Raw genomic sequence first — 27,032 nt, 5'->3', positions numbered from 1 at the left:
GCAGGTGTCATTTTTCTTGACATTCAGGCTCTGGCCTGGAAGATAAGGTGAGACAGGGCAGGACAAGCTGGATGTGTGTCAGGACATAAGCCTTTAGCCCCCTGTCCTGGGAATCACGGATCAGGCTGCCGCCTCAGGTGCACAGCAGAGGCTGCCCCACGCTCCTCTCTGGTCTCTCCCTCTCCCAGGGCGCAGCCTAACTCACAGGAACCCGGTCAGGGGTGTGGTACTGGGGCACTCCTTGGGACTGTGTCGGCTGGGAGGAGGACCCTGAAGTGACAGGTACATTTTCTTCACAGGAGACTCTGGGTAGTTGGAGTCAGAGATGCTTCCACTGCTTCCAGGCCCAGGAGGAAAAAGACTTGAGGAGCAACAGCTCCATTAGCGCTCTGGGCTTAAGCGTAGCAAGAGCAAAAGTAAAGGTAAACGTGGAAGTTCTAACCATTTAACTGCACAACAGGGCCGCTGGTGTCCAACAGGAGACCGCACCCTGCTGCATCTTCCATCTCCTAAACTCAGTCCCCATGAGCCTAATATGCTCTTCTAATAGAAAACCCATTTTGTTAGACTCATCTATGACCAGTTAGGATATTGATAAAAACAAAAGAAAGTGAACATAGTTAAAAGCCCTTTTTATTTATAAGACAGATGGTGAGTTGTATGAACTTCCTTCAGGGCCACAAATGGAAACATAGCTCAGAAGGGAAATATTTTGATAGTAAACAGAAATCACCATAAACCACTCCTCTAATAGCTGGTTGCTTCTCCTTTATTTGAAAGGTGTTTCCAGTAGAGACTGGTAAATATGTATAACAGGCCCCTACTTTGTCCCCAAAAGTTCACATACGTTTAATTAATGGGAGGTTGAGGTCACCAAACACATATCACTCTACAATGTACGAGAGGAAATTTCAGCCACTGTTAACTCAAGATTGGGCATTGCCCTGGAGAGTAAAAGGATCCGCAGGTGGCATTAAAAGAACCACCTGAGTCTCCGTATGTGGAAGCCACCCCAGAACAAAAGGCAAAAGATGTATCTCGGCCCCTTTTCCTTAGTTCTTTCACATGGACAGTACTGAGATGAATGAAAGCCTTCAAAGGTGTCTTTTAGAAAGTAGTGAGAAATACAGGCAGATTTGCTGTCCAAATACAGATTTGGCTAGCTGTGATAGCACAGGTTCCTATGAATGTCTTTATGCTCCCAAATTAAAAAATAAACCAGGGTGAAAGTAGTTATTACCTACTTTCCAAATTCTCCCTCCCTTATAGTCAGTAAAAATGTTGCAGAATCCTAGACCTGGGTGAAAACGCAACTGGTGAGAATTCCAGGAGCCTGGGAGCCTGAAGGAGCTCCAGACCCGCTGACCCGGCAACTTGAGTGAGAACGCGCGTTCCTGTGGGTCAGCGCGAAGAGTAGGAGAGCAGTCCAGCGCCAAATCCAGAGTCCCTGGGGGAAGGTGGGACCGCAGAGACACTGTATTCTTAATACTCGATTCTGCTCCAGTAGAACATGGTACCCAGGAGAACCCAAAACTAGAATACAAAAGAAAAAAACACAAATTAAAACGTTAAGGAATTGGTTGAGGAACATCTCATATTTGGGGGGGAAATGAAGTTAGGTTCATTCAGGCTTTGAGACGCTGGATTTTTTTTTTTAAGTTCCTTTATCTTTATTGTTGAGAATATTACAGGTGTCCCCTTTTTATCCCCACTGATCCCCTCCACCCCACATCCATCCCACCCCCAGGCTTTCCCCACACCAATGTCTGTGTCCATGGATTATGCTTATAAACATATAAATTCTTTGATTAACCCCTCCTCACCCCCTCCGCCCCTCCCCGCCTTCCCTCTGAGATCCCTCAGTCTGTTCCATGCTTCCATGTCTCTGAATCCACTTTGTTCATCACTTTATTTTGTTTATTATATTCCACATATAAGTGAGGTCATGTGGTACTTGTCATGTGGTGCTTGTCATGTGGTACTTGACACTGTATTTTTAAAGGTAATCTTCCCTTAAGCAGCATTAATCATTTCTGTGTTAAACTAGCCCCCTGGGAAATTCTTCCTTCTTCCCATCAGGGCTCATTACCCTCTAGTGGATTCCTACTTCTAGTCTGTATTATTTTGGAATCTGAGTTTCTTGCTTCTAGTATGAACTTCTCTTCCCAGGGGACTCTCTTTTTCCCAAAATGCTTGTGACCTGGAACAGCTGCCCCCAAGGAACTCAAGATATTTGCCTCAGGCAGGGGGTTAGAATATCTGGGTTCTGTGGCAGATCTGCCACTCACTCCCTGTATCTGTAAAGTAATCTAATAGGATCTTCATCAATCCCAGAGTTAGAAGATTGAATGTGATAGTGAAGTAATAATAATAGTGTTTAATGTTTATTGATAACTTACTATACATCTAGGCATTATTCTAATTGCTACACATATATCTCAATTTAATGCTTCCAAAACCCCATGAACAAACTGAGGCACAGAGAAGATAAGTGACTTATTCAATGTCATAGAACCAGTAGGTGGTGAAGCTGGGTTCAAGCCCAGGCAGAAAGCCTCAGAGTTTACCTGTTTAACTACTATGGGAAGTCCTTCCTTAAGCAGCAGTAAACTGGACATGCCCAAGAGCTGAAGCCTGTTGAATTTCTCTATTCCTTGTCAGGTAGGAGTCTGGCTACCTTCCTAGCTACTGTTGTAGAGATGCAATGTTAAAAGTATTTGACATGATGCCTTGTCTATAGAAGGCCTTCAATAGATCTAGTTCCCTCTCCAATTTTGAACTTCAAGGGGATGTACATGATCCAGAATCCAGTCCATTTGATGCTTGCAGAAATATCAAAGGTTTCAGCTGGCCTGGAGTTCTAAGATCCTCAAAAGCCTTTAAACATTAGCCCATCTAGTTCTTGCTAATATGGCACAATAGAAACTTCACTGTTATAATTTTTCGTTTTTTTCAACAGGTTTCCAAGCACTAACTGTATGCTCTTCTAGGCACTGGGGATACAAAAAGCAGCTGGTTGCCAGGCTTTAGGCAGAGACAAACACCTCACAGAGGAGCAGTTCCCAGCTAGAAGTGTGTGCAGGGTGTCGTGGGGGTGCCTAAGAGGGTGGATTGAGGGGGCATAGAAGACCCCTCAAAGGAGGTGATTTTCCCTTCCTTCCTGCCTCACTCCACTTCTCACTCCAAACCCAAATTTCTTAAAGTGTGGTGCACAAACACCTGATGGGCCCTTTTAGGGGTCCGTGTTGCAAGAATATTTGTATAACACTATTAAGACCATTTGCCCCGTTTCACTGTTTTCACATTTGCTTGGATGAAGCAAAGGCAGTGGAAGGTAAAGCTGCCGGCATCTTAGCATGATTCAAGGCAGGGGCACTAAGCTGCATTAGTTGTCACTGTGTTCTCACTGCTGTGCACTTGCAGAAAAACAGCCGGTTCTACTTGAGATTGTCCTCAATGAAGCGGTAAGAATTACTACTTTTATTAAACGCTCACCTCTGAGCACACACCTTTTTGACATTCTGTGTGACAGAAAGGAAGAATGCAGAAAGCAGTTTTGATGCGAACTGAAACATGATGGCTGTCTTGAGGAAAGGCACTTGGGTGGTTGTTCGAGTTGTGCACTGAACTGGGTATCTTTTCAGAGAACATTGTTTTTATTTTGAAAAAAATAACTAACAGACAAGATGTGGTTATTTAGAGTTGGGTGTTTGGCAGACATGCTCTGGAAAAGTTACAAAGTGAGTCTGCCACTTTGAGGGGAAAAACTGACAATATTTGTTGCCAGTAATAAATTTGAACTTTCAACAAAAACCATAAAACTTGTATTTGTCACCACGGGCTTGATAGCATCCCCATGCTTAAGTTCTTTTCCTCTGTGGCAATATCAGTGAATACGATTTCTTGGTATTGCATAAAGAAATTCATCAACATTTGGAAGGTCTCTACAACGAACCAATATTTCCCCAGATAACCAATGCATGATTTATAGAATCGTGCACAGGTAAAGATTTATGCTGAGTATAAGACAGACAAATGTAATGTATTCTGATGTAACAGAGTCTGAAAAGTTCATTGGCATAGTTTTAGATTCCATATTGCAACTTACTCTTAAGAATACTACTTGGCAGGTTTTGTGTAATACCAAAGAATATTCACACTTATATTTAGGTAAGGCCATTGAAACATTCCTGTTTTTTTCAACTGCTTATCTGTGTGAGGATGGATTTTCTTCAAATCCTTCAACTTAAGCAACATATTATAATAGATTGACTGAAAAAAAAAATGTGAAAATCCAGCTGTCTGCTATGAAGCCACACACTGAAGAAAGAGACCTTCAGAAATGTAAAACAATGCCACTTTTCTCACTATTTGTTTTGGAAAACAGTCATTTTTCCCCACAAAAATATATTGTTAATGCCAACATACAATTGGTTTGTTATTTTATTTTATTTATTTGTTATTTTAAATGAATTAATAAGTATTTTGACATTTCCGTGTTACTTTCCAATAGTGTAAGTATTGATAGAGATAGCCCCATAGAAAAAAGCTCATGGAGACCTCAATCATTTTTTGAGAGAGTAAAGGGTTTCTGTAACCAAAAGTTTAAGGCTGCTTCCCTAATACAATGATTCTTAATCCTATAGCAAATTAGAATCATCTGGAAATTTTAAAAAATGCCTGTGCCCTGCCCCTAGATCAACTGAATTAGAATCTCAGAGGTTGGGGTCCTGGCATGCTTTGCTTTTTCAAGCTCCCCCAGGTTTTTATGGGCAGCCAGGGCTGAGACCATGTCCCCACCCTCTTGCTGCATGTGCATCCAGTAACGCGGGCAGTGGGACAGGTGAGACTGGCGAGGCAGCTCTTTGGAGGCACTAGGATTATTGTCTGGTGGCAGCCATCTAGATAGATATCAGTCTTTGCTCTCTCACTATAATGAATTAATGAGATTTGGAGACCTGGAGGAGCAGGCAAGTGCATCCCAACCACCCAGAAGAAGGATCTGGTGAGCAGGGCACATCCTTTCATTGGTAGGGGAAGGCAGCTCCCCACCTCCTCTGGGACTCCACTGTCCCTGCTCAGGTGCCAGCAGCTCCCTGACTAGCCTTCAGGTCCAAGGCTTTGTTTCCAGACAGTCTAACGAGGCTGGGCTAACCAGGGACAATCTGAAGGCCTCTTCTTATCATGGTCCTCTCAGAAATAAAGCATGTGCCAGGAAATACTCACAGTCCAGCAGAGAATGGCAAATCCAAACCAGGCAACCCCCCAGGCGTGCCGGTTCATTGGTCCCGAGATCAGGTCGTAGCAGCCCTGGAGGAGTGGGTGATGCCGCATCGGTGGAAAGGAACCAGGAAGAAAGATGTAAGGGATGGGCAGGGGATCAAAGTCCAGTTCAGTGTCACCAGGCTATTTCCACATCCCCATGGACAGCCAGTTATTAACAGTGCTTTGTCCAGAGAGTAGAAATAATCCTGTTGAACAAACTCTTCTATATCACATTTATCCATGTCTTTATTGTTCAATCTAATCAACAAAGGTAGTGCTATTTTTTTTTTTTTTTGGTAATTACCTCTGATTAAAACTTTTTTTTTTAAAAAGGATGCTGCTTGGGGGCTGTGTGTGGATGCGGAGTGGAGGGGATCAATGGGTTGGAAAAAGGGGGACACCTGTAATACTTTCAACAATAAAAATAAATTTAAAGAAAGAAGGTGCTGCTATTTTAGCCTAACATTTTTTCGTATTGAATATGTGGATAATGTAAAGTATTCTTAGTAAAATTTGTATTTTTTCTTTTCCAAAAGATTTTATTACTGATTTGTTTGAAGGCAGAGTTATTTTTTGATTTGTTTGTTTTTAAATAAAAGTGCTTCTGGTATATGAAAACCAGGGTTTTTTAGTTTTTTTAAAAATTTTTAAAGTGACCCCTGTACCACGCTTTCTAAATTTTCATTTGACATCATATTTCAACATATCTTTATTGGTTGTAGTGAGACCTTGAAGAGCCTTGGTGTGCATGCAAAAGTGTGATTCATTTTTTTAAAAAAATATGTTTTTTTGATTTCAGAGAGAGGAAGGGAGAGGGAGAGAGAGATAGAAACATTAATGATGAGAGTCATTGATCGGCTGCCTCCTGCATGCCTCCTACTGGGGATTGAGCCGCAACCCCATGCATGTGCCCAGACCGGAATCCAACTGTGACCTCCTGGTTCATTGGTCAATACTCAACAACTGAGCCCTGCTGGCCGGGAGTGATTTTTTTTTATTCATCAAATTATTCATTCATGCATGCCATAATCTGGTAAGGTTTCACAGTGACACTCTGTTCTAGTCACTATGCCAAGTGCTGGAGTGATATGTGTAGAGCTAGACCTGCTTTCTATGTGACCTCCACTAAAGCCTGGGGAATCACAGAGAATGCCTAGGAAATACAAAGAACAGGCTGGTTCCCTGAACCACAGAGGTTCACAGGAAAATTTTCTGGAAAGGCTAACCTTGAAGTTTAGGCCCTGCTCAGTGGCTACAGGTGGCCGCTTGAGGTTCTGTCCAGTCCCTTGTTAATCCACTGGCATGCTCTGCCTAGATTTCTCCCCAAATTATTCATCTCCATCTAAGTCACAGGCACTTCCATTCACCTAGATGCTCAAATGAAAAATCTTAGAATTATCCTTAATTGTTTTTCTCTTAATATCAGATATGTAAACACATCTTTTTAGGTCTACTTTTACAGTATATCTCAAATCCAAACACTTATTACTTCCTGCTACCATCTTGGTCCACCATGTCCTTACTCCAGGATTACTACAAGAGCCTTCTAAATGGTCTCCCCGGGGCCTGAGTCTAATCTTGGCACTCTACTGGTCTTCATATGGTACCAGAGGGATCCTGGTCAAACATGAGTCAGATCACTTCACATACCTGCTCAAAACCCTCCACTGGCTTCCCATCACCCTTAAAGTGAAATCTTAAGCCCTCACAATGGCCCACAGGCACTGGATGATAAGGCCCTGCCTCTCTCTACCACCCCAGCTTCACTGCCAGAGGCTGTTTTACTGTAAAGCCGATGAGTCCAAGCTTTAGGGCTGCTTATTTGCAAGACCACTTCAAAACCCTGTACTTAATATTGTGTGCATGTTTTCAATAGTTTTATAAGCTTTAATTCTTACAAAATCTAGATCCATTCTTACCTTCCACTCTTCCTTCACTCATTCTGGCCTTGCTACACTGAAGTCCTTGATGTTCCTCCAAAAAGCTAAGAATGCTCTTCCTTCAGGTGCTTTGCACTTGCTGCCTCCTCTGTTTAGAACCTTCTCCCCCAATCTTCTTTAAGCGAGGGTCTCAGAACTCTGTGCAAATATCATCTCAAAAAAGCCTTTCCTGACAACCATAGAGACAAATGACCTTCCCCCCATCATTCTCTAAATACTTATCCTGCTTTATGTCTGCTCATGGCTTCATCACTGCCTGAAATTTATCATGTATTTGTTTGGTGATTGGTTACCATCTGCCTCTGATGCTATAAGCTCTGTGAGGGCAGGGATTTTATCATGTTTATTTTTGAATCTCTAGAAAAGTGCCTGGCACAAGGTAGGCACCTAACAAACATTGACAAGATGAATGGAACATGGTGTGAAATACTGCTTACAACAGCATCACATGTGACACTGTTGATGATTCACAAACACTCCTGTACCCATTCTTCACTTGATCTTCCTGACAATCTTGGGAAGTAGTCATTTGTCCAATAATATGTATGAGGCCCTGGGCTGGGCACTCAGCTGTGAGAAGAGAGAGATAGGTCTTGCCCTCATGGAGCTCACAGAGAAAAACTCAGTTTTTTCCACCTCTCCTCATTTAGTGCCTTTTCTCCATCCAGCGTAACGTTCCTGAGCGTAGTGATCAAAACTTGACATTGCATTTCTGGGGCAGATGGACCATGATGCAAGAATATGCATATCTGCATCTGACATGCTATGTAAAATTCTGGTTGATTTGTATTATTAACATACTTACAACTTCCCTAATTTTGTTAACATTCATTTGTACAAAACAGATCTTCAGAAGCTTCAACACAGACGTGAGAAAGAGTCATTCACCTCTTAATTCACCCACCCACCAAACATTTATCGATGCCTGCTTTGTGCCAGGCATTATGTTAAGTACTGAAGATACAGAACTAAATAATGCATGACCCTCAAGGAGACTAATAGATAAAACAGACTCGCAAACAATTATAATATAGCTCAAGGTGTCAGCTGCCATAATCGAAGTGAAGTGCATGAGGCACTGAGGTGGCCTATTTTGCTTTGTGGAGAAGGGCTGCAATAGGAGAATTAGCAGGCCCTCTGACTCAGAAGAATGGTGGTGGGGGGGAACCTGGGGAGCAGGGATGGAAGAATAGATAAGAGATCCTGTTGAGGGTGAAGAACGGGTAAGATGGAGAAAGTAGGAACACAGGGAGTCAGAGAGGGGGCTTTCAGGACTCAGGAGCTTGGTTGGGGGTAGGGTTGAGTGATAACCAGTTTGTAGTCATGGTGCAGCTAGCTGGTGGGTATGGAGGTGGAAATGTTAAGGACAAGAGAGACCTAGGAACTGTAAGGGAGGGCGCTAGAGGGCTTGTTAAAACAGGTGTGAGGGTCCCTCATTGCTGGAATGTAAAAGTGTTGCTGTGAGGGAAAGTGGTTATCTAAAGGCAAACATCCTTTTCTGTCCCTTTCAAAGAGATGATCCAGTTTGTATTAAATTATAATCTAATTTAGGTATGTCTGCATGGGCCAGTTCCAGGGTTGAAATACTGAAAGCATTTTATGACTCCTGAGGGTGATAATTATATTGTGATTATGATGATAGGCAATACATTTAATTTTTATGGCAGTCTGAATATAACTGACTGAAATGATTCTCGAACAATGTTGCTGAAGAGTTAAATGAGCGTTGATTTGAATGACTCCGCAATATAATCTGTATCTTGTGCTTTTCTGGATGAATGCAACAGTCAGTCCTAGCCCAGCACCCTTCCTGCTGTGGCCCGATGACCAATAGCACTGTGTCCTTCACTCTGGAAGAGCACATTGTATTATTTGTTCCAAGACTAAAGAGTCTGACATTTCTCAATTATTTAACAAACTGGCCCACAACTAGCTTTCCTCAAAGTGGTTACTTGTAAGGCCGTGCACAGCATTTCAGAGGCTGAAGATTCTCTTCAGGGCTTTTGGGGAATATTTCCAAGTTCTTTCATGGCTTAGAGTCTGGATTCTGGGGCCAGACTGCTAGCATTTGAATCCTGACTCTACCATTTAGTAGCTGCATGACCTTGGGCAAGGTACTTATTGGAATCTCTGTATTTCAGTTCCTCATTCATAAAATAGGGGTCATACTGACACCTACCTGTGAGTATTAAATGAGTTACTATATGGATGGCACTTGGAACAGTGTCTGGCATTTAGTAAGTGCTCAGTAAATGGTAGTTTCAATCATCATTGTATCATCTCATTAAGCAGGAGGCACTTTTTCAAAAACAATCAGTATGTAAATTACCTTCTACCCAAATCATTATTCTAATGTTTTATTAAGACCACCCTATATGATTATGGAATAAGAAATGTGGGTATATAATTATTGCATTTACCCTCAGCAGTCGCCATTGCTTTAGAACTGGCAGATCATTCCTCCCAATTTACATTTTGCAAAAAGAGAGCAAATCTTCGTTTAATGTAAATAGCTTTTGAGACACCAATTCTATACATTGTACAAATTGTTTTCACTTAAACAAAGTTGGATTTTGCTACTGCAATTCTCATGTTCTGTTCATTTTATTAAAATGTAAAATTTCCCAGATCAGCCTTAGATCAGCATTCACATTTTACTAACAGAGAAGAAAATAGTTAACATAAGGTTTAGGAAGGATGCAGAATTCCTTACCGAGAGATTGTTACCCATAGTCAACCAGTGTGTTCCTCATAAAGAGCTGAAGAACCTGGGGCGAGGACTCACCTGGCCGTGGTAATACCCCGGCACCCCCAGCTTGCAGGCGTCCAGGTTGAGGGGCTCCTTCAGCTTGTTCATGACACAGCACTGGCGAGGCCAGGGGTAGTCGGCGTCGTTGTTCTCAGTCCGGAAGGCAGACGTGTACTTCTGCCAGTCGGATGGGCCGTTCACACCACAGCAACTGTCCTGTCAGCAGGCGAGAGATACAAAATTCTCTTCCATGGCTCTTAGAGCCATCAGTGTAGCGACTGAGATTTTATGGGGAGAATGAAAGTATGAAAAGTGTACCATGTTTTACGTTTACTAAAAATCCCCCGATGAGAGCTGAAGGTATTGATAATGTACACTTTAGAGTTTGTAAAATATTTTTACGTTTATTATTTTACTAGCCATGAATGAGCTCTATAACCTTTGATAAGTTGTTTAAACTCTCTAAACCTCAATTTCCTTAATTGTAAAATTGGGATAAATAAAGTGCCTACCTCATAGAATTGTTGTGAGGATTAAATTAGTTAATACCCTTGTTATGTTTATGTACTCTGCCTGGCCCATAATAAACCCTCAATAAATACTAATATTTAAGAAATAGAATACTAATATCTTGATACAACAATGTGAGAGGCATAATTAGCCTCATATTACATATAAGCAAATTGAGAATCAGGAAATTAAATTTCTAGTGGTGAAGAAATTATGCTTTCTGTCTTATTTTTCTATATTTTTAACACTTTCTTACAATAAATATGGGTTATTTTTATAATGGGAGAAAATAAACTGGAAAAATGATCTAAACCTTGTGATGCACAGCTGTGCCTCTACATAGGAAAGATCTATGAACACATAGTTAATATCCTCACACTGTGGATAGAACTGAGAACAGAGGATGAAACAACTCACACCACTTCCCTTCCTTTGTATAAAGCATTCTGCTAGAATGTCTCAAGGGAAGAAATTAAGACCACGGGCATCTGTCAACTTTTAGAATAAATATATTCAAGCAAACTTGATGATAAATCAACTATCTTCAAAGCACGTCCCGTTTTTGGCCACTGGATTATGGAAAATATTTTACCAAAGGAAGTATTTTATCTTGTATTTTGACATGAGCATTTTGGGCAAAGATGGGTAAGTTTGAGCCAAGCTTATTTTAGACTGGGCTTTAAAAAGTTGGTAAATGGATTTTTCAAACGTGTGAACATTCACATTTTCATTTGAAGAGCTTAATTCTTGCTAACAAGAGAGTGATAGGAAGTGAAAAAGAGGTCAATGAGTTGAAGGTTCAAACAGGGTAAAAAAAATTATTCAATGGGAATATTAAAGTTAGTGAAAGAAATTATAGAAGGTAGATGGTAAAGAGAGAGTTCAGAGAAAGGGTGCAGACCCTAAGGGAGCTTGCTGATGACAGACTGTGTAATGCTGGTGTTGGGGTTAGGGGTGGAGGGCAGTGTGAGAGTTGGGCTATGCAGGGGATAAGAATTTATCTGTATGTACAGCAATAGAGACGTGGTAACGGGTATTCTGAACGACTTGGACTTTTGATGGTATTTGAGGTCAACTTGCATATGAGGCATAATTGCCAGGTAGAGACAATTGGGTGATCAAGTCAAGTCATGGCCCTTGGTCCTCAGCAGGACAAGTCCATAGAAGGTGTGAAAAGGTATGAAATAAACAAAATAGAGAGTAATCGCCACTTGAGTTCACAGTGAGGCAGAGGAGGCAACATTCTTCATTTTAATGTAAGTGCTGTCTGAGTTCTAAGAGGCAGAGGGTGTGACTGATCTAAGTTTCTTGAAAATGTCATTATCCCCATACATTAAGCTAATCAACATCATGGCTTGAAATAAAATATAGATCTAGGGGTTCCACTGAGTCATGTGTACAACTCCTGTTCCCTGCTGGTAAACAAGAGCAACAGGTGAACTTGCCTGTGCCAAGGCCCTTCATGAAGGAAATCCCCTCAGAGGCTGCGGTCCCCACCCTTTGACCTCACTCCCAGCCCCACATACACCCCTGCGGGCTAGTCTGAGTACAAAACGGCATCTTCCCAAGATCGTGGGCGTTACCTGGAGCATAAGCCTGTCCCAGGTTTTGGTGACTCCGTTGTTTTTCCACTGGTCATCGTTGTTTGGAGGGCTGTTGTTTTGGTACCTCTCCAGCATCTGCTTCAGGAAGAGGTTGGGTGTGAACTGTGGAGGAGGCAACGACACAGGAAGGAGGGTTAGCACACTAATCCCCAAGGGGCAGTGATTTGCTTGGCTCATTGCTAAGGGCAGGGAACAACGTCTCCTGGAGTAAAATTGCTCAGAGGCACTGACTAGGGGTTGGGGTGAGTATGAGGCTGCTCTGGGTGGCTGAAGTGCCCCTGTAGGGAGAAATCCTCTTCTTCAAAGAAATCCCTAGGAGACCAGGGTGGACAAGCATTGCAGGGTGGCTCAGTGGGGAGTGGAGAAAAGAAGAGCAAGCAGGATGCTGAATTGAGAGGAAGTCTTAGATGTGGCAGATTGTTGGTTATCCTATTGGGAGCCAGTGGCCATGGCGAAGAGCACAGGGGTTGCCAGTCTGGGCCCTAGAGTCACACTGCCTGAACTCAGGACTCTTGCCTTCCACTTAGCAGCTGTGTAACGTTGGACAAGCTACTTTAGCTTGTTGGGTTGCATTTATTTCATCTATAAAATGACAATAGTGGTAATACCCATTTCATAGGGTTATTATTAGGATTAAGTAAAATTATATGTTTATTATTAATGTGCATATTAGAGTGCCTAGTATGGAGTAAGGGTTTAATACCTGTTGGCTATTATCTTACTATAATGATAATGATGATCTACATGATTGTTTTGCTCTGTGCTGTTGGGATTTTACTCACGAAGTCTCGTTGTGTTGCTGCTGTGATACACGAGGCCACTTCAAAGCCATAGACAATGAACATCAGAATGAAATACTGGAAGGGAAACATTTTTTTAAAAAAAGGAGTTACATTTACCTCCAAAGGAATTTTTAAATGAATAATTGTTAGTTTTTTCAGTACAGGGCTGGGCAATATAATAATATTTATATTAAATAATATAATATTTATAATAAATATAATAATAAATATAATAATATTTATATATTATAATAAATAATATAAAAACAAATAAATAAATAATGTAAGAATAAACTCTGTTTCATGTACCCACAACTGTATACCTACTTTTGCCCACCCCTGCATAGTAATATAAATATAATCATCCAATTATTCACTTAGTTATTCAACAAACCCTCGTTGACCAGCTACTTGGAGCAAGACTTGATGCTAATCAGCTCAATTCTCTCCTTTTGCTCAGAGAATAAATGCCCATTGAATGCAGAGCTTTCTCAGTCCAGTATCCTGTGTTTCTGTTTTAACTGAGAAGAACAAATACAAGAGAATGAACCGGTTCTTTGGTCAGTGTTGGTGGGGGAACACAGGGAAAGCTGTTCTTTCGCCCTGAGCACTAGGCCCAGAGAAAAGCTTTGGCTGGAGGGTAAACAGCAGGAGCATCTTCAGAGGTCTCATAACATTTTCCTCCCTGTCTTAGCTGCTGTCTTGCTCTTTGTCAAGAGCTTGGCTGGCTCCTGTTAGAGAAGCTCAGAAACCCCTTGAGATACTCCGGGGAGGAGGCCCAGGCTGCAGGTGTTTTCTCCGCCAGCCCCTTGGAGGGCGCCCGGCTGCCTCTCTTTGTGGGGCATGGTGAAGTATTCTCTCCCAGCTCAGTTCTCCTGGCTGTGTCAGGCGCACGTGACTGGCCAAAGTGAGACTGACATACAGCTGAAGCCTGTCTCTAGGGACATCTGTCCCACCCCTACCTTTCCCTGCACTTTTTTCCCCACCCTCCAAAAGTGGAGACTTTTGCTCTGGAACTAACTCACACTAAGGAACTAGAGAATGTAAATGATCTGCATTCCCTGGGTGCCAGGGCAATGTCAGAGCACAGGAATAGTCAACCAACAAGCACCTAGGTTGCTGGACTGGTTCAATAAAGGTGGAACTCAGGTCTGGCAGCATTGGGCTAGGAGATTGTTTCAGGGTGGGGAGTGGGGGTGGGGCCCCATCCCAGTGTGAGAAACTACTGTCTTGAGCCTGGGGGCAGAGAGTAGAGGTCTAAACCCAACCCAAGCATTCTCAGTTCTGCTGATTTTTTGCAAAATATCTCAAATTTACTTCCTCTGCAAAGGCAGGGTGTATGCCTTGCTGTCTGTGGTTTGGGGCCAAAGCACCTCTGTGGGTACACAGAGTCAGAGCCTCCACAGGCAGGCAGGAGCTGAGGCTGCACTCCAGGCCATGAGCATCAAGCTCCTCTAGGACCCCGCAAAGCAGAGGGAATGCACAGTACAGGAAGTGCAGGCCAGCCAACACACAAAATCATCGGCCTTGAGCTCGAAAACGTCAGAAAAGGTTCATGCTTTCTCTTAAAAATTCATGCATATTTTGTATTTTATATCCTAATATTAATCCTAATATTAAATAGTATTTTATATCCTAGTTTTAATACTGGCTAATATTACAATAGTTTTTTAAATCTCTTATTGTCAAGGAAATATCATCTAATTATGAAGTTCTCTCTCTGTCCTTTGGCCTATGTAACTCTTGCCTGTGCCAGTTGGATGCAGGCAGACACGAGTTGGAGAAGCACAGGTCTGGAAGATACTCAACAGGATCACCCCAGTGGTTTCCCCTTTGGGTTCCCTACACTGGAATCTTCTGCACTTGCAATAGCATCCTTGCCTCCACTTGAACAAGCTTCACTGCAGGGAGAGTCTTCGCCGCCTCTCATCTCATCTGGCACCCTTTGCCCCCCACTAAAGGCCAAAGCATTGTGCTCAGGGAAGAAGAAACAATTCATCAACATTGGTCTAGGAGACAACTGTAGAGAGATTCAAGGTCTTACCGCCAGAAGGAGTTTCCTACTGGACTTCATGATGCCTACAATGCCTAGAACGGACAGACAGAAGAGGCAGATGCCAACAAACATGCCGATCCAGGCTGCCCCATAGATGTCATCATTGTCGGTGGCTTCAAGCAGTGGGTAGAGGCTGTGTTGGTCGGATACAAAGAAGATGCACTCTGCGGTCAGGGCGATGCCACACATCTGGGGGCAAAGGGGCTCTGTCAGGCTGGTGGGAGAGCAGCATTGGGAAGGGATGGAGAAGTGGAGATGGGGGCAGGGCATAAGAGAGACTGGCTGTCTCCTGCATAGGCTTTTGCAACTGACTCGAACTCCTCATTGTCAGGAAATCAAACAGCTCCTTCCAGTCTACTAATTGGTTGCATGCCTCTGTCCACATGTTGCTGTCTCATTGCTATTAGGGAAAAGACCCGATTTCAGACCATTACAAAGTTCTTGGGGCATGAGCCACCCAAACAACATCATCTTGCATGAGGTTAATCTCCCATCTCCACTCCCCATTATACGAATTCCTAGATTATGATATTTAAACTGGTCCTGATCATATTTATCAGTGCCAGAGAGCCACTGAATATCAGAGCAGGAAAGAACCTAAATGGTTATCTCTCCCACCCCTGAAAGGTAAAGACTTGTCCAGAGTCCCACAGAGTTAGAGGCAGGGCTGGGCCAAGGGCCAGCGATCCTGACTCCTAAGTGCTCTCCTGCCACCATGTGCCCCTCAGCTTGACCCCTGAGCTACTCTCACATCCTGGAGTGGCCTCTGTGCGACAAGAACAAGAGGATGCACACGTATTTTACTAACACATTTCTTAAAATGAAGAAAAGATGTAGGGAGCCAGTAATTATATCTTTATTTTCCTTTAAACTTTCACTTTTTAAAAAAGATATATTTTTATTGATTTTTAGAGAGAGAGGAGGGGGGAGAGAGAAACATTGGGATGGGAGCAAAACATGGATTGGCTGCCTCCTGCACGCCCCCCGCTGGAGATCGAGCCCGCAACCTGGGCATGTGCCGTGATGGGGAATTGAACTGGCCATCTTTTGATGCAGAGGTGACACCCAACCAACTGAGCCCACACCAGCCAGGGAAAAACTTTCACTTTTGATTGATCTAAAATCATGATTATAGGAAGAGCAGAATTGCCTGAAAAAATACTCTTTACTTACACCAAAAATCACATTTCCAAAAATCAGCAAGCCCTGGAAGCAACGAATGGTGGAGTCGTCTTTGGCCATCTTCAGGATTTCCCCCAAACTGGAGACACAGTTGAGAACATTACAACTTCATAAGAGCAGGAGACAAATACTACTGCAAGTTTCATAACATGACTAAGTCACACCACCGTATTTTGTCTTCTTATTCCAAAACATCTAAACCAAATTCATGAAATTATTTAGCAATGGAGGACATTTGGTTACTAAACTCAGTAATCACTGTAATTTTATAAGGAAGAAAAAAAGTCAAGCTTGCCAGAGTCTGATAGCATTATCAAGAATTCTTTAAGGTATGGAATATACAGATCACATACTTCTGAGTGATGAACTGAGGTCCTGAAAGTCAACAAGGGTAGACCTGAGGTGGTGATGACTGGGCGGGGCCGAAGCTCACCAAGGGGCCTTGGGATGAAACCCAAAGGGTAAACTCATGGCCAGAGTTGGCAGTTGGTTCCCAGAGGGACTATAGGCAGCTGTTAAAAACCATTATTTTCAGAATATTTTGTTATCTTTGAAAATAGTTGGCACTTGTTTTCTGGATCTATGAGTTTGTTTCTGTTTCATTTTGTTGGTTCACTTGTTTTTTAGATTCCACATAGAAGTGAAATCAGAGAACAAACTGTTGATTGCCAAAGGGGAGGGGGGGAAGGGTGGAAAAGAAGAAGGGGATTAAGAAGGGTAAACTTCTATTCATAAAATAAGTCATGGGGATGTAATGTATAGCATAGGGAATAGAGTTGATAACATCGTAATAACTATGTATGGTGAACGGTTACTAGACTTATTGTGGTGATCACTTTGTAAGGTATATAAATGTTGAATCACTATGCTATACACCTGAAACTAATATAATACTGTATGTCAATTATGATTAAAAATAAATTAATAAAAATAATTGGCAAATAAAAAGTACATTATTATGGAAGGGGAGGAGTGGGAGAAAAAAAAACTAACATATTTCATTCCTTGTATAAGGCACTCATTAGGTACTTTACATACACACATCTAAGTCTCATAACCCAAAATGTAGAAACAGCAAAAAGGTGAAGAGGCTCATTTTTCAGATGAGGAAACCAAAGCTTTAATTTAGGTAAGTTAAGTTCCTGGAGTTATACAGGCAGTATGTGTAAGAACTAGGCTGGAGATTTTGGTCTGTGTGACTCCAGAACCCAAGCTCATCCGCCCAGCCCGCACTGGTTTCCAGAAATTATTTACAAGGTTAAGTGCTTTGTATGGCACTAAAAATGAGTGGGCTTCTCCCTCCCTGAGGACTCCTTAGAAGGAACACAATGGTAGGTGTTTGGCTTTTGTGCTTGAATCACCTTGAGAAGAGCCATCCACCTCTCCCAATGTTTTATTTATTAAATTAATTAACTATCACTTCATGCATTCATGCTCTAAATAAAATTGTATTAAATGACACAACCTGCGTTTTGAGATATACAGAGAAATGTAAGAAAGATAGATTGTTGTGGTCTAAGATTTTATGCTCCAGTAGGGAAGCTCAGATATGTTTCTAAAGAGTTATAACACATCCAGGAGGACCCTAAGTACTGTGGGGGTTCTGAAGAGGGGAGATGTAAGCCATGCAGAATATGTATGGTTTTTGTTAAGTAGACTAGTAGTGTGTGGGTGTGAGAGGAAGGTCGGGGACTAGAGCCTGCAAGAGCCAGGAGCCTGTGATATCACAGTCTAGCCTGTTTGGCTGAAGTCCCGGTTTGTCTGGGGATCAGGAGGAGGCAACCCTTTTATTTTACTAAGACTTCACTAAATTTTTACTTCATTGTTATACTCTAATGTAAGTATTAGCAACCTTCCAAGTAACCTTAAACATCTCTAAGTATTTTCCCTTTCCTGTTCACCTGAGTAGCTGTGAGAACTGAAAGAGTTAAAATTTATAAGTGTTTTTGGTCCAGAATTGGGCACATAGTGGGCCCTCCTTCAATATTTGCTGAATAAATAGAAGAATCTGGCCATTGTTACAAGACCCCTAAGGTAGTTTCTACTTAGAAATGGCATTCATTTCTTTCTGCTTGGAAATGTCATTTCATGCTTAGAAATGTCACTCATTCTTTCCCAAGATTGTTACACACTAGACTGAGAGGAGCCGAGTGCCCTGAAGGAGTTAATGCACAAACTCCCCGAGAGGAACCTTACTCACGAAGCCAGGTTGCTCACATTGTAAAGTTCATGGTAACCAGTTGGGTTACTATCTAAACTTGAGAAACAAGTAAATTAGACCGTGAAAGGTAGAAGTTCAGAAAACACAAGAATAGAGAGTAAAGGGCAAGTTTCTGGAGAGGCCAAATTCAGCACCATTATCCACCACCACCGAGTATGCACCCATTTTTCAGGTAGCAGCCTATTTGTAGTGATTAGTTTGGCCTAAAGAACAGAAAAAGCACAGTTTGTTCTTTCAGGGAGTTTAAAGTGTGATTACAGCAGCGGGGATTCAATGCAAACATGACTGCACACAATGGAGTAAAGGGGAAAATAGGGCCGTGGAGAAAAGGGAGGGAGGTCACCAAAGACAGGCTTTACTGGCCCAGAAAGGAGCTGGAGGGACCCTGAAAAAGGATTTGGCCCCACTGACTCAATTATGTCTCTCAGCACCCATACTTCCCCAAAGGTGACTCTGCCACACAGTTTTCAAAGGGGGAGAGACGATCGAATACTTTGTGGGAGAACTGGAAGTCAGATTCAAGGTGGGCAAATGCAGACAGGAGTGGGAGAAAGAAGGAAAGAGGCACACAGGAGCGTGGTTCGAGGGAAAGAGTGAGGTGAGAAAACCTAGAACAAGCATGTGGAAGGAAATGCTAGGAGGCAGCCTGGCTGTGGGCTGGGGTATGGAAGGCAGGGATAGATCGATGGACAAGATATTCTGAAGTCTCGGATCACTAGATTTTCCTCCTGTCCTACCACACGCCCTCTTCTCCTTCCGGCCCTTGGCATCAGTGGCACATAATAACTTAGAAAGTCCCTCTTGTCTTTTAAAGTAACAAAATGATGATGAAAACTGTCATTAAACGAGCAATTATGATGGTCTCAGCACGTGCTCGGCACTTATGTTCATCTTCGCAACAGACCCAAGAGGTTGTATTTTTACCAACATCTGTATTAGGTTCCTACTGCTGCTGTAATAAATTACCGAAAACTTAGTGCCTTACAATGGAATACTACTCAGCCACAGGGAAAATGAAATACTGCCATCCGTGACAACGCGCATGGACCTTGAAAATATTACAGTAAGCGAGGTAAGTTAGAGAAAGCTAAGAGCCGTATGATTTCACTCATGTGGGATATAAAACTGAAACTCCTAGACACAATAGTATGGCGGTTACCAAAGGGAAGGGGGGTGGGGAGGCAGTAAAGGGTAAAGGGAGCCAAATATATGGTCATAGATGATAACTTTGGGTGGTGGGCACACAGTGCAGTACACAGATCCTGTATCATAGAAATGTACACTTGAAACCTATATGACCTTATTAACCAATGTCACCCGAATAATTTAACTTAAGTAAATAAAGAGAAGGAAAGAAAAGAAAAAACCCAAACCACACAAATGTATTCTTACGGCTCTGGAGGTCAGAAGCGAGAAATGGGTCTCACTGGGCTGGATTTGAGGTGCGAGCAGACCTGCCTATTCCTGGAAGGTCTGGGGGAGAATCTACTTTGCAGACAAAGAAAAAGAGGCTTGAAGAGATTCCTTTGCTTGGCCACATTGCTAGAAAATGCAAAAGCTGTGATTCAAACCCAGGCCTGCCGGGCTCTGGATCATTTTCTTAACACTCTGCAGCTTATGAAGTCCTGCCCCATAGCTAATGCCTTCAACAGAACCCCCCCACACGCCTGGTGCTCTTCCTTGCCAACCCCAGGAGCAGAGAGAGCTGACGTATTTTCCCTGCTCAAGTGATCCTGCCTTCGCAAAGGTCAGAACCCCCAGGCCTCTCTCCATTCATTTCTCCAGGATCTTGTCTCCTTAGTCCCTGCACTGCACTAATTTCCCCCGAACCCAGTGCCGCACCCACACGGGTTTCCAGGAAATCTGTCTAGATGTGTCCCACACCTGGAGCTCTCTCACCCACCCCTCGGGAATGAAATCCCTGGAAGTAAAAGGTACAAAGTGCAGGTCCATGTGAGAGTCCACATTTCATAGCCTCTCCTTGGCATTTGTGTTTAGACTTGGTTGCTGTCTAGAGAACATAAAACATTTGTTCCACCCACTAAAGAACCACAAATGTCAAGAGGGAGGGCAGTTAGGGAGCCAGCCACGCCTTGGCTTCCGGTGGTTGGCTCACAGCTGTGGCAGTCTCGAAGCTGTGGTGACAATCTCGCAGCTCTGGTCTAATGGGAAATTCCAAATAATAAACCAGGGGGATATTTAAGAAGGGCGGAGTATCAGGTTATGGTTTTGTTTAATGCACCGGTGGCCCTTGGGGCCTAGGAGGGAGGGTCTGGGTAAGTGGTCCCACCACCAAGGGCTCCGAGGTTGAGGTGAAGCAGCCCCTTCCACCTTCCCTCTGCTCCCTGCCCAGGGACCGCTCTGCTGGAGGGGCCTGGAGACCTTACCCACGTGTGCTTCTTTTTATTTTCCACAGAAAGGGTCATGGGAAAAAACCATTTCTTTGGGAGAGAAAAAAAGCTTCCCAGTTGTGCTAGGGGTGTGGCCAGAGTCAGATACTGGGCAGCACGTCCCCGTGGGAGAGGCCCTCTGCATTCCACCAGCATTCCTGGGCGGCTCACACCCGGGGCCTTAGCCTTCTGGCTCTGGCCAGGGGATGCGGAGGTGAACCTTGAGGCTCTATCTCCTCTGTACCAGGGCTGCTTTCTCCCGATGCAGACATGCCTCAGGGAGGACTCTGTTCTGCTCCCTTTGTCCATTCTTTCCTCCTGGTATCAACCTAGGAAGGGAGTTTCCTGCATTTTACTGTAAGAGTCTCCAAAACAGGCGAGGGCACCGGGACCCTGTTTTATTTGTCTTTCTAGGTCCAAGGTGGCACAGTGCTTGAAACATAGTAGGCACTCAATACATTATTTTGCTAAATAAAAGGGCAGATGAAGTAAATTTTAAAAAATGTGTATTTGAATGGATGAATGAACGTATGGGTGTAAAATTTGCCTAGACCTTTATTGCAGAACTGGCTAGAGTAGAGTGACGTAAAAAGAACATGGACTTTGGACAGACCTGAGTTTGAATCTCAGCTCTACCACTGAGCAGTTTTGTGACCTCAGGTAGTTACTTAATTTGTTGAGCTTTATCTCTAAACGGGCATTGTAATACTTAACTTGAAGGGTTACTGTGAAAATTAAATAAGAATATATGTAAAATTCTAACACAATATTACCCATAAAATATTATCTTTCTTTACTTTTACCTCAGTTACTTGAAGCAGACAGAGCAGATCTAACAGACTATTGAATGGTGAAGGCACCTAAAACTAGTGATTTAATTTTGTTTTAAAGCAGAGTCACATTTTCAAATGAAATATGGAAATATGATTTCAATGTGTAACTCTAATATGTAAAAACAGATTAACATCTGCTGAAACAAGAGTAGGGAGTCTGGGCCTCACAGAGCTTCGCCTAATCAGCTCTGAACTCCCTACCCATAGGGCTAGCCTCAGAGCGGTTGGAAACCACTATTCTAGAATCAACAGAAAAGAAACATGAAGGTAAATTGCCGAGCTCAGAAGGAAGTTACCCAAGCATTTAGAAGACACTCAAGGCAAAGTTGGAAAACCCTGGTTGAAATATGTAAATTAATATTACATAGTCTCTGAGTCAAAGAGACCCCCACTGAGTGGAAATTTCTAGGAAAGGCTCCTAGAAAACTGGGGCAAGTGAATTTACTTCCATAATAGATAACCTGGAGGAACCTCTAGGAAAGGCTGCAGTCCTGATATACTCAGAGGAAAGGCAAAGTGATTTCTATGAAAGAAAACAATCAGGTCTGGCAAATCTTTTAGAGTTCTTTGAAAGCTATTATATTTTTGTGCATAGGGCAAACTAACAAACTTATATAGGTTAAAAAAAAGAAAAACTGTGATAAAGTTTCACACAGATGGCTATTACAAAAATTATGAATTTGTCGACCTTTCCAGAGAGGACAGGCATAGAGAGAGGCCAAAAGGGATGGACAAATGGGCTCCATCTAGAACATAAGCTGTGCTGTTCTCTGGGGCCGTAGTCATCGCACCTAAGAAGTTAACAACTTCTTGAGTCCTGTCTCTGCCTGCCTGCTAAGTATCGAAATGAACACTCAGTGAGGGTTAGCTTTGCCAACTTGACTAGGATACGGTGCCCAGTTGTTTGGTCACATGCCAGTCTAGATAATTTTGTGAAGATATTTATTAGATGAAGTTAACTTTTAAATCAGTACACTTTGAGTAAAGCAGATTTTCCTGTGTAACACGGTGGGCCTCATCCAATCAGTCGGAGGGTTTAAGAGCAAAGATGGAGGTTTCCTGAAGGAGATGCAATTCTGCCTCAAGATCAAAACATAGAAACCCTGCCTGAGTTTCCAGCCTGCAAACTGCAGACTCAAGACAGCAACATCAACTTTTTACCTGACTTTTCAGTCTGCCTGCCTGCTCTACAGATTTCTGACTTGCCAGCCCCACAATCACATGAGTCATTTCCTTAAAATCTCCCCACCCTCTGTTCTTCACAGAAACAAAATAGAGACAGAACAAATAGGATATATCCATATATATGTATAGATATAATATAAAATAGGATATATCCATATATATGTATAATATCCTATTATATAATATCCTATTATATAGTATATATATATATATTATATATATATATCATATATGTTCTGTTTCTGTGACAAACCCTGAATAACACCCCCCCCCAACTTGGATTGACTCATATTTTTGATAGAAGCAAAAATGATCATTTTCTGATGTTTCCTGAGACCATTTTACCCTTTCCTTCCAATTCCAACTGACAGTTCCTGACTTTTGCTCAGATGAATTCAGTGGTTTCTGTTTCCATTCCACACAGTGCTTCCAGAGTAAACTTCTAAAACAGAGGGTCTCAAGGATCCTACAGAGCCCAGTAGGTGAAACAACATGTTAAATCAAATAATTATAGTCATCTCACAACTGGAAGAAAAATTAATGATCAAAATTTGTCATTTTAAGCATTTTCCTCTCACAAATTATTCTTAAATCTTGGGTGCTTGCTACCACCTGTCTAGCTAAAATCTAGTTTATAGTATGAATTTAAGCCAAAATGATCTACTTAATTATTTTTAATTTAATATATGAACACTTTGTGGTGTTGGACAAAGATAAACATGTCCTCTAAGTGCCATCCACTTAATCAGTCTTGAGATCCAGTGTCTTAAAACACTGCTTTGATTTTATTTCCCTCCCTGCTTAAATACCCACAAAGGCTCCCTATAGCCTTCATTCAAAGGAGAGCTTCTGCTGCACCCACAGGCTCTGCCACAGGCTCCTTCTTACTTCCTATTGCCAGATGGCTCCTCTTGTCCACCCATTCTCTCTTGCTGAATAATCTCCTCAAATCCAGATTTCTCCTGAATTTAAAAACTTTTTGACTTTTCAGCTCTTGGAGACAGACCAATGCCTTCCCTTTGTCTCCATTTACAGTATTTGTCCAGACCCAATCATTTCCTTCTCCTTCTAGCCCATGGAAGAGAGGTTGGCCAACCTAAGAGATAAAGCACAAGCTCCTTAGCTTGTACTCAACCTAAGAGATAAAGCACAAGCTCCTTAGCTTGTACTCAAGACGGTAACAGCCGGGTTTCAAAGGGCCTGCTGCCCTGAGGGTCCTGATTATGCGTTCAAGTTGTGCTTAGGTTGTCTCTTTCTTTGGGATGATCTCTTCTCTCATTTCTGCCTATTGAACTATTTACCATCGTCTGAAGCTCAGCTGAAAAATCTCTTCTTTTCCTAAGTACCCTTGCCCCAAATCACCCTTTGTTCCCTACCTCTCTCTTGGCACTAAGCTAACAGCTCTCCAGCCACATCCTGTTTGGTGGCAATGTGAGTGTGGCTTTTCTCCCCTACCGGTCTCCACCATGGCAATCCAGCCTGGTACTTTGTTACCTCTTTTTAAGGTAGGAAGATATCACCTCCCTGTATGTTTCTTTAAAACTAAGAGTAACATCCAGCACTCTACCCTGGAGCCTGTCTTTTCCCTTACAAGTTAAGCCACAGGGGGAGTCATATAACAAAGCTGGAAAGGAGAGCCTTCTACTCCTGCCCTCCTTTCAAAGTCTTCACCCTCTTCACCCTCTTCCACACTCTTCACCCTCATTTCTCAACTCCCACAACTAGAGAATCACTCCTTGGCTGCTCTGGATTAGAATGTAAACACTACGTATAAAAGAGGCACATTGAGTCTCAGGAGTCATCAATGTCAAAGCCTTGTTGTGAATGCTGTTATCAGATCCCTTCCTCAAGTTTCCAAGGGGAGAGGGAAGATGCTGTGAGAGGGAAAGAGACCCAAGGAGAGGGTAGAACCTAAACACAACCAAATCTGCTAACTCATGATTTGGGGCTTGGGGCTGTCTCTGTGGATAGAGACTGACTGACTCCTGATAATATGATGTGTCTTCCCCTCTTCCCTTTCCCTTTTAGCCCCCAGTATGTATGAGTAGTTTCAAATACAGGCTTTACTGAAACTTTCCTGTTATTACAAAGCAGCACTTCCCACATATTGTATTTGATTTTTTAAAAAACTGGTAGGGCTAGAAAGGATGCAGATGGGATGGGTGAATTTTTTAAAGTGGGATTGGGAGAGGGCAGAGGGCACAGTAGCAGCTGTCCTTTTCACAAATGACGTTGCCCCTGACTGAAAGTGTGCAGCTCGCCTCCCAATGTTTTCCACATAAGTATGGCCTCTGTGAACCCAACCCTATGGGAAATTGCCTGTGGCCTGGCACCAAGATGCTTTATTCCAGTTACTCAACATCTTGGGAGTTCTTTTGCTCTGAGGAGTAGAGATATTTTTCAAAGGCTGGAGTCTTTTTTTTTCTTATGACCTCATTTAGTTTGTTATATTACTCATATCCATAGTGCTGATGTTCCAGACACATTGAATAGGTCTAAAAACCATTGGCTGTTCACTAAACAAACCCATTTTCAAAGAACCAGTGAGACTCACCCACCAAGCATGAGATAATTTTTTTCAAATTCATTATCTCTTTTCCTCACCTAAGTTTCTTGGCCCCCAAAACAAACCACACCTCAATCTCTGTTTCATGCGAGAGAAATTTGGATTAACAAAAAAAATAAAAGGAGAGGTAGGAAAGGAAGAAATGAGAAACACAATATGCTGTTGCATTAGCCCCGAGTCTGAAACCTGGAACAAGAGGAGACAGTTGTTATGACCAAGGGGTGAGAATAAAGATGGGTGTGGAGGTTTTCTACCAGGATGTTGCTGGTCTCCTTAAACTTGGGGTAGGATGAGTCCCGGGGAACGAGGAGAAGAGGAGCTTGTTCCTATGGCCCCGACATCCAGAGAGCACAGACCATTAGTTTTCCTTCTTTCAAGCTCTAAACCTGCTCTGACCAAAATGGTACCTAGTAGCTGCAAGTAGCTATTTAAATTCAAATTATTTCAGTTAAATAAGAATTCAGTTCTTTAGTTGTGCTAGCCACATCGCAAATGCTCAGTAGCCACACATGGTTAGTGGCTATGATACAAGATGGGGCAAACGTGGGTTTACAGATGTGAGTAAGTGAAACACAAGATTTTATTCTTGTATTATTACTTATTCATTATTGTATTATTTTCCATACAAACAACTTTAAACCTACTTTTGCCCCACCCCGTATATTTAAGACCTGTGGATCCTGGTGGATCAACTAATTGGTGAAGAATGACAATGATGTTGTATAGATAGAGCAAATTTGTTGATTTATTTCAACCAACACATTTATTAAACAGAATTGTTTGCAGAGAAGAAACCCGAAAAAATTATCTCACAAATCCCTTTACGAGTTGCCAGAACCAAATGATTTCTGACAAAGAGACCAGACAACTTTCTCTCTGTTAGACTAAGAGACTGATTATTAAGAACATGAGCAGTTTCCTTAAACTTTCTTACACTTTTCTGACTCCACAAGGAAACGGGGGGGGGGGGGGGGGGGGTGTCACAAAGGTGCCTGCCTGAGGTTTAATCCGGAGATACAGGTTCTCCCAGGGATCTTGGAGTTTTCTTGGTCTTTCCATGAGGAGATCTGAGGTTGAAATCAGGGTGAATGAATAACAACAGCTCCGGAAGAACTTGAATCTTAGTTTTGAGAACTGGACAATATCAAAGGGCTTAAGAAAGCAGTATGTACAGTTTAAAGTAAAGAGAACAGAATAGTCACAATGTCCTAAATTACACACACAAAAATGACAGGAAATTAACTTCTCCCCTTTCAGGCTGCTAGCTGCCCTCCTGAGAAAGCAACCCGAGCATTGAGAGCCCAGCTGCCTTCTTCATAGAGTGAAATCAGTGTACTCACGGCGCCCTCGCAGCCTCCTTCTGGTGCTGAGCTGGTCCAGTCTGCAAGCCCAGCTGGCCTGGGGTGGTTTTCTACCCCCCAGCAGTTCCTTGAACCTCAGGACCAGGGAAGGATGGTCTGTGATTGGGAGGAGGCATCTCATATGGGCCGAGCCTGATGCTGGGCGAGCCTGCCTCCAGGTGGGAAGTAACTGGAAGTTTAGGCCAGTAGATTCTTCTGCTCTGGAATGTGTGACTCTGACAGAGGGAGGCACCTCGGCAGGGCTCAGCACCTCACTCCTCTGGATCCTTCCCAGGTCTGGGCTTCCCTCAAACACGCTCACAGGACTTTTGTTTTTATCTTGATTTGTTGTTATTAGTGTGACTCGATCCTTTATTCTGCTTTTGGTGCATTTAAAAATCTATATATT

At 42.6% G+C, this 27,032-nt stretch overlaps 1 protein-coding gene across 2 annotated transcripts; it reads right to left on the bottom strand.

Annotated features, from left to right (window-relative positions):
* Window positions 1–615: 615 nt before the first annotated feature.
* UPK1B (uroplakin 1B) lies at window positions 616–26,708 on the bottom strand. 2 transcript variants are annotated; one of them, XM_016199886.2, is made up of 8 exons: window positions 26,624–26,708; window positions 16,080–16,167; window positions 14,895–15,095; window positions 12,851–12,925; window positions 12,048–12,170; window positions 9,991–10,170; window positions 5,227–5,310; window positions 616–1,533 (listed from the first exon to the last, which is right to left on the bottom strand). In XM_016199886.2, the coding sequence occupies exons 2-8, from the start codon at window positions 16,146–16,148 to the stop codon at window positions 1,483–1,485; spliced, it is 783 nt and encodes a 260-aa protein (XP_016055372.1). In that variant the 5' UTR covers window positions 16,149–16,167; window positions 26,624–26,708; the 3' UTR covers window positions 616–1,482. The 2 variants fall into 2 exon arrangements, with proteins under 2 accessions (XP_016055372.1, XP_016055373.1); XM_016199887.2 differs by lacking the exon at window positions 26,624–26,708 and having other exon boundaries at window positions 16,080–16,273.
* Window positions 26,709–27,032: the final 324 nt, after the last annotated feature.

Source organism: Miniopterus natalensis, chromosome 6 (genome assembly GCF_054644295.1).
Source record: "Miniopterus natalensis isolate mMinNat1 chromosome 6, mMinNat1.hap1, whole genome shotgun sequence".
Lineage (NCBI taxonomy): Eukaryota > Metazoa > Chordata > Mammalia > Chiroptera > Miniopteridae > Miniopterus > Miniopterus natalensis.
The sequence above is the reverse complement of the archived record's forward strand: the minus strand, read 5'-3'. Positions and strand labels throughout refer to the sequence as shown.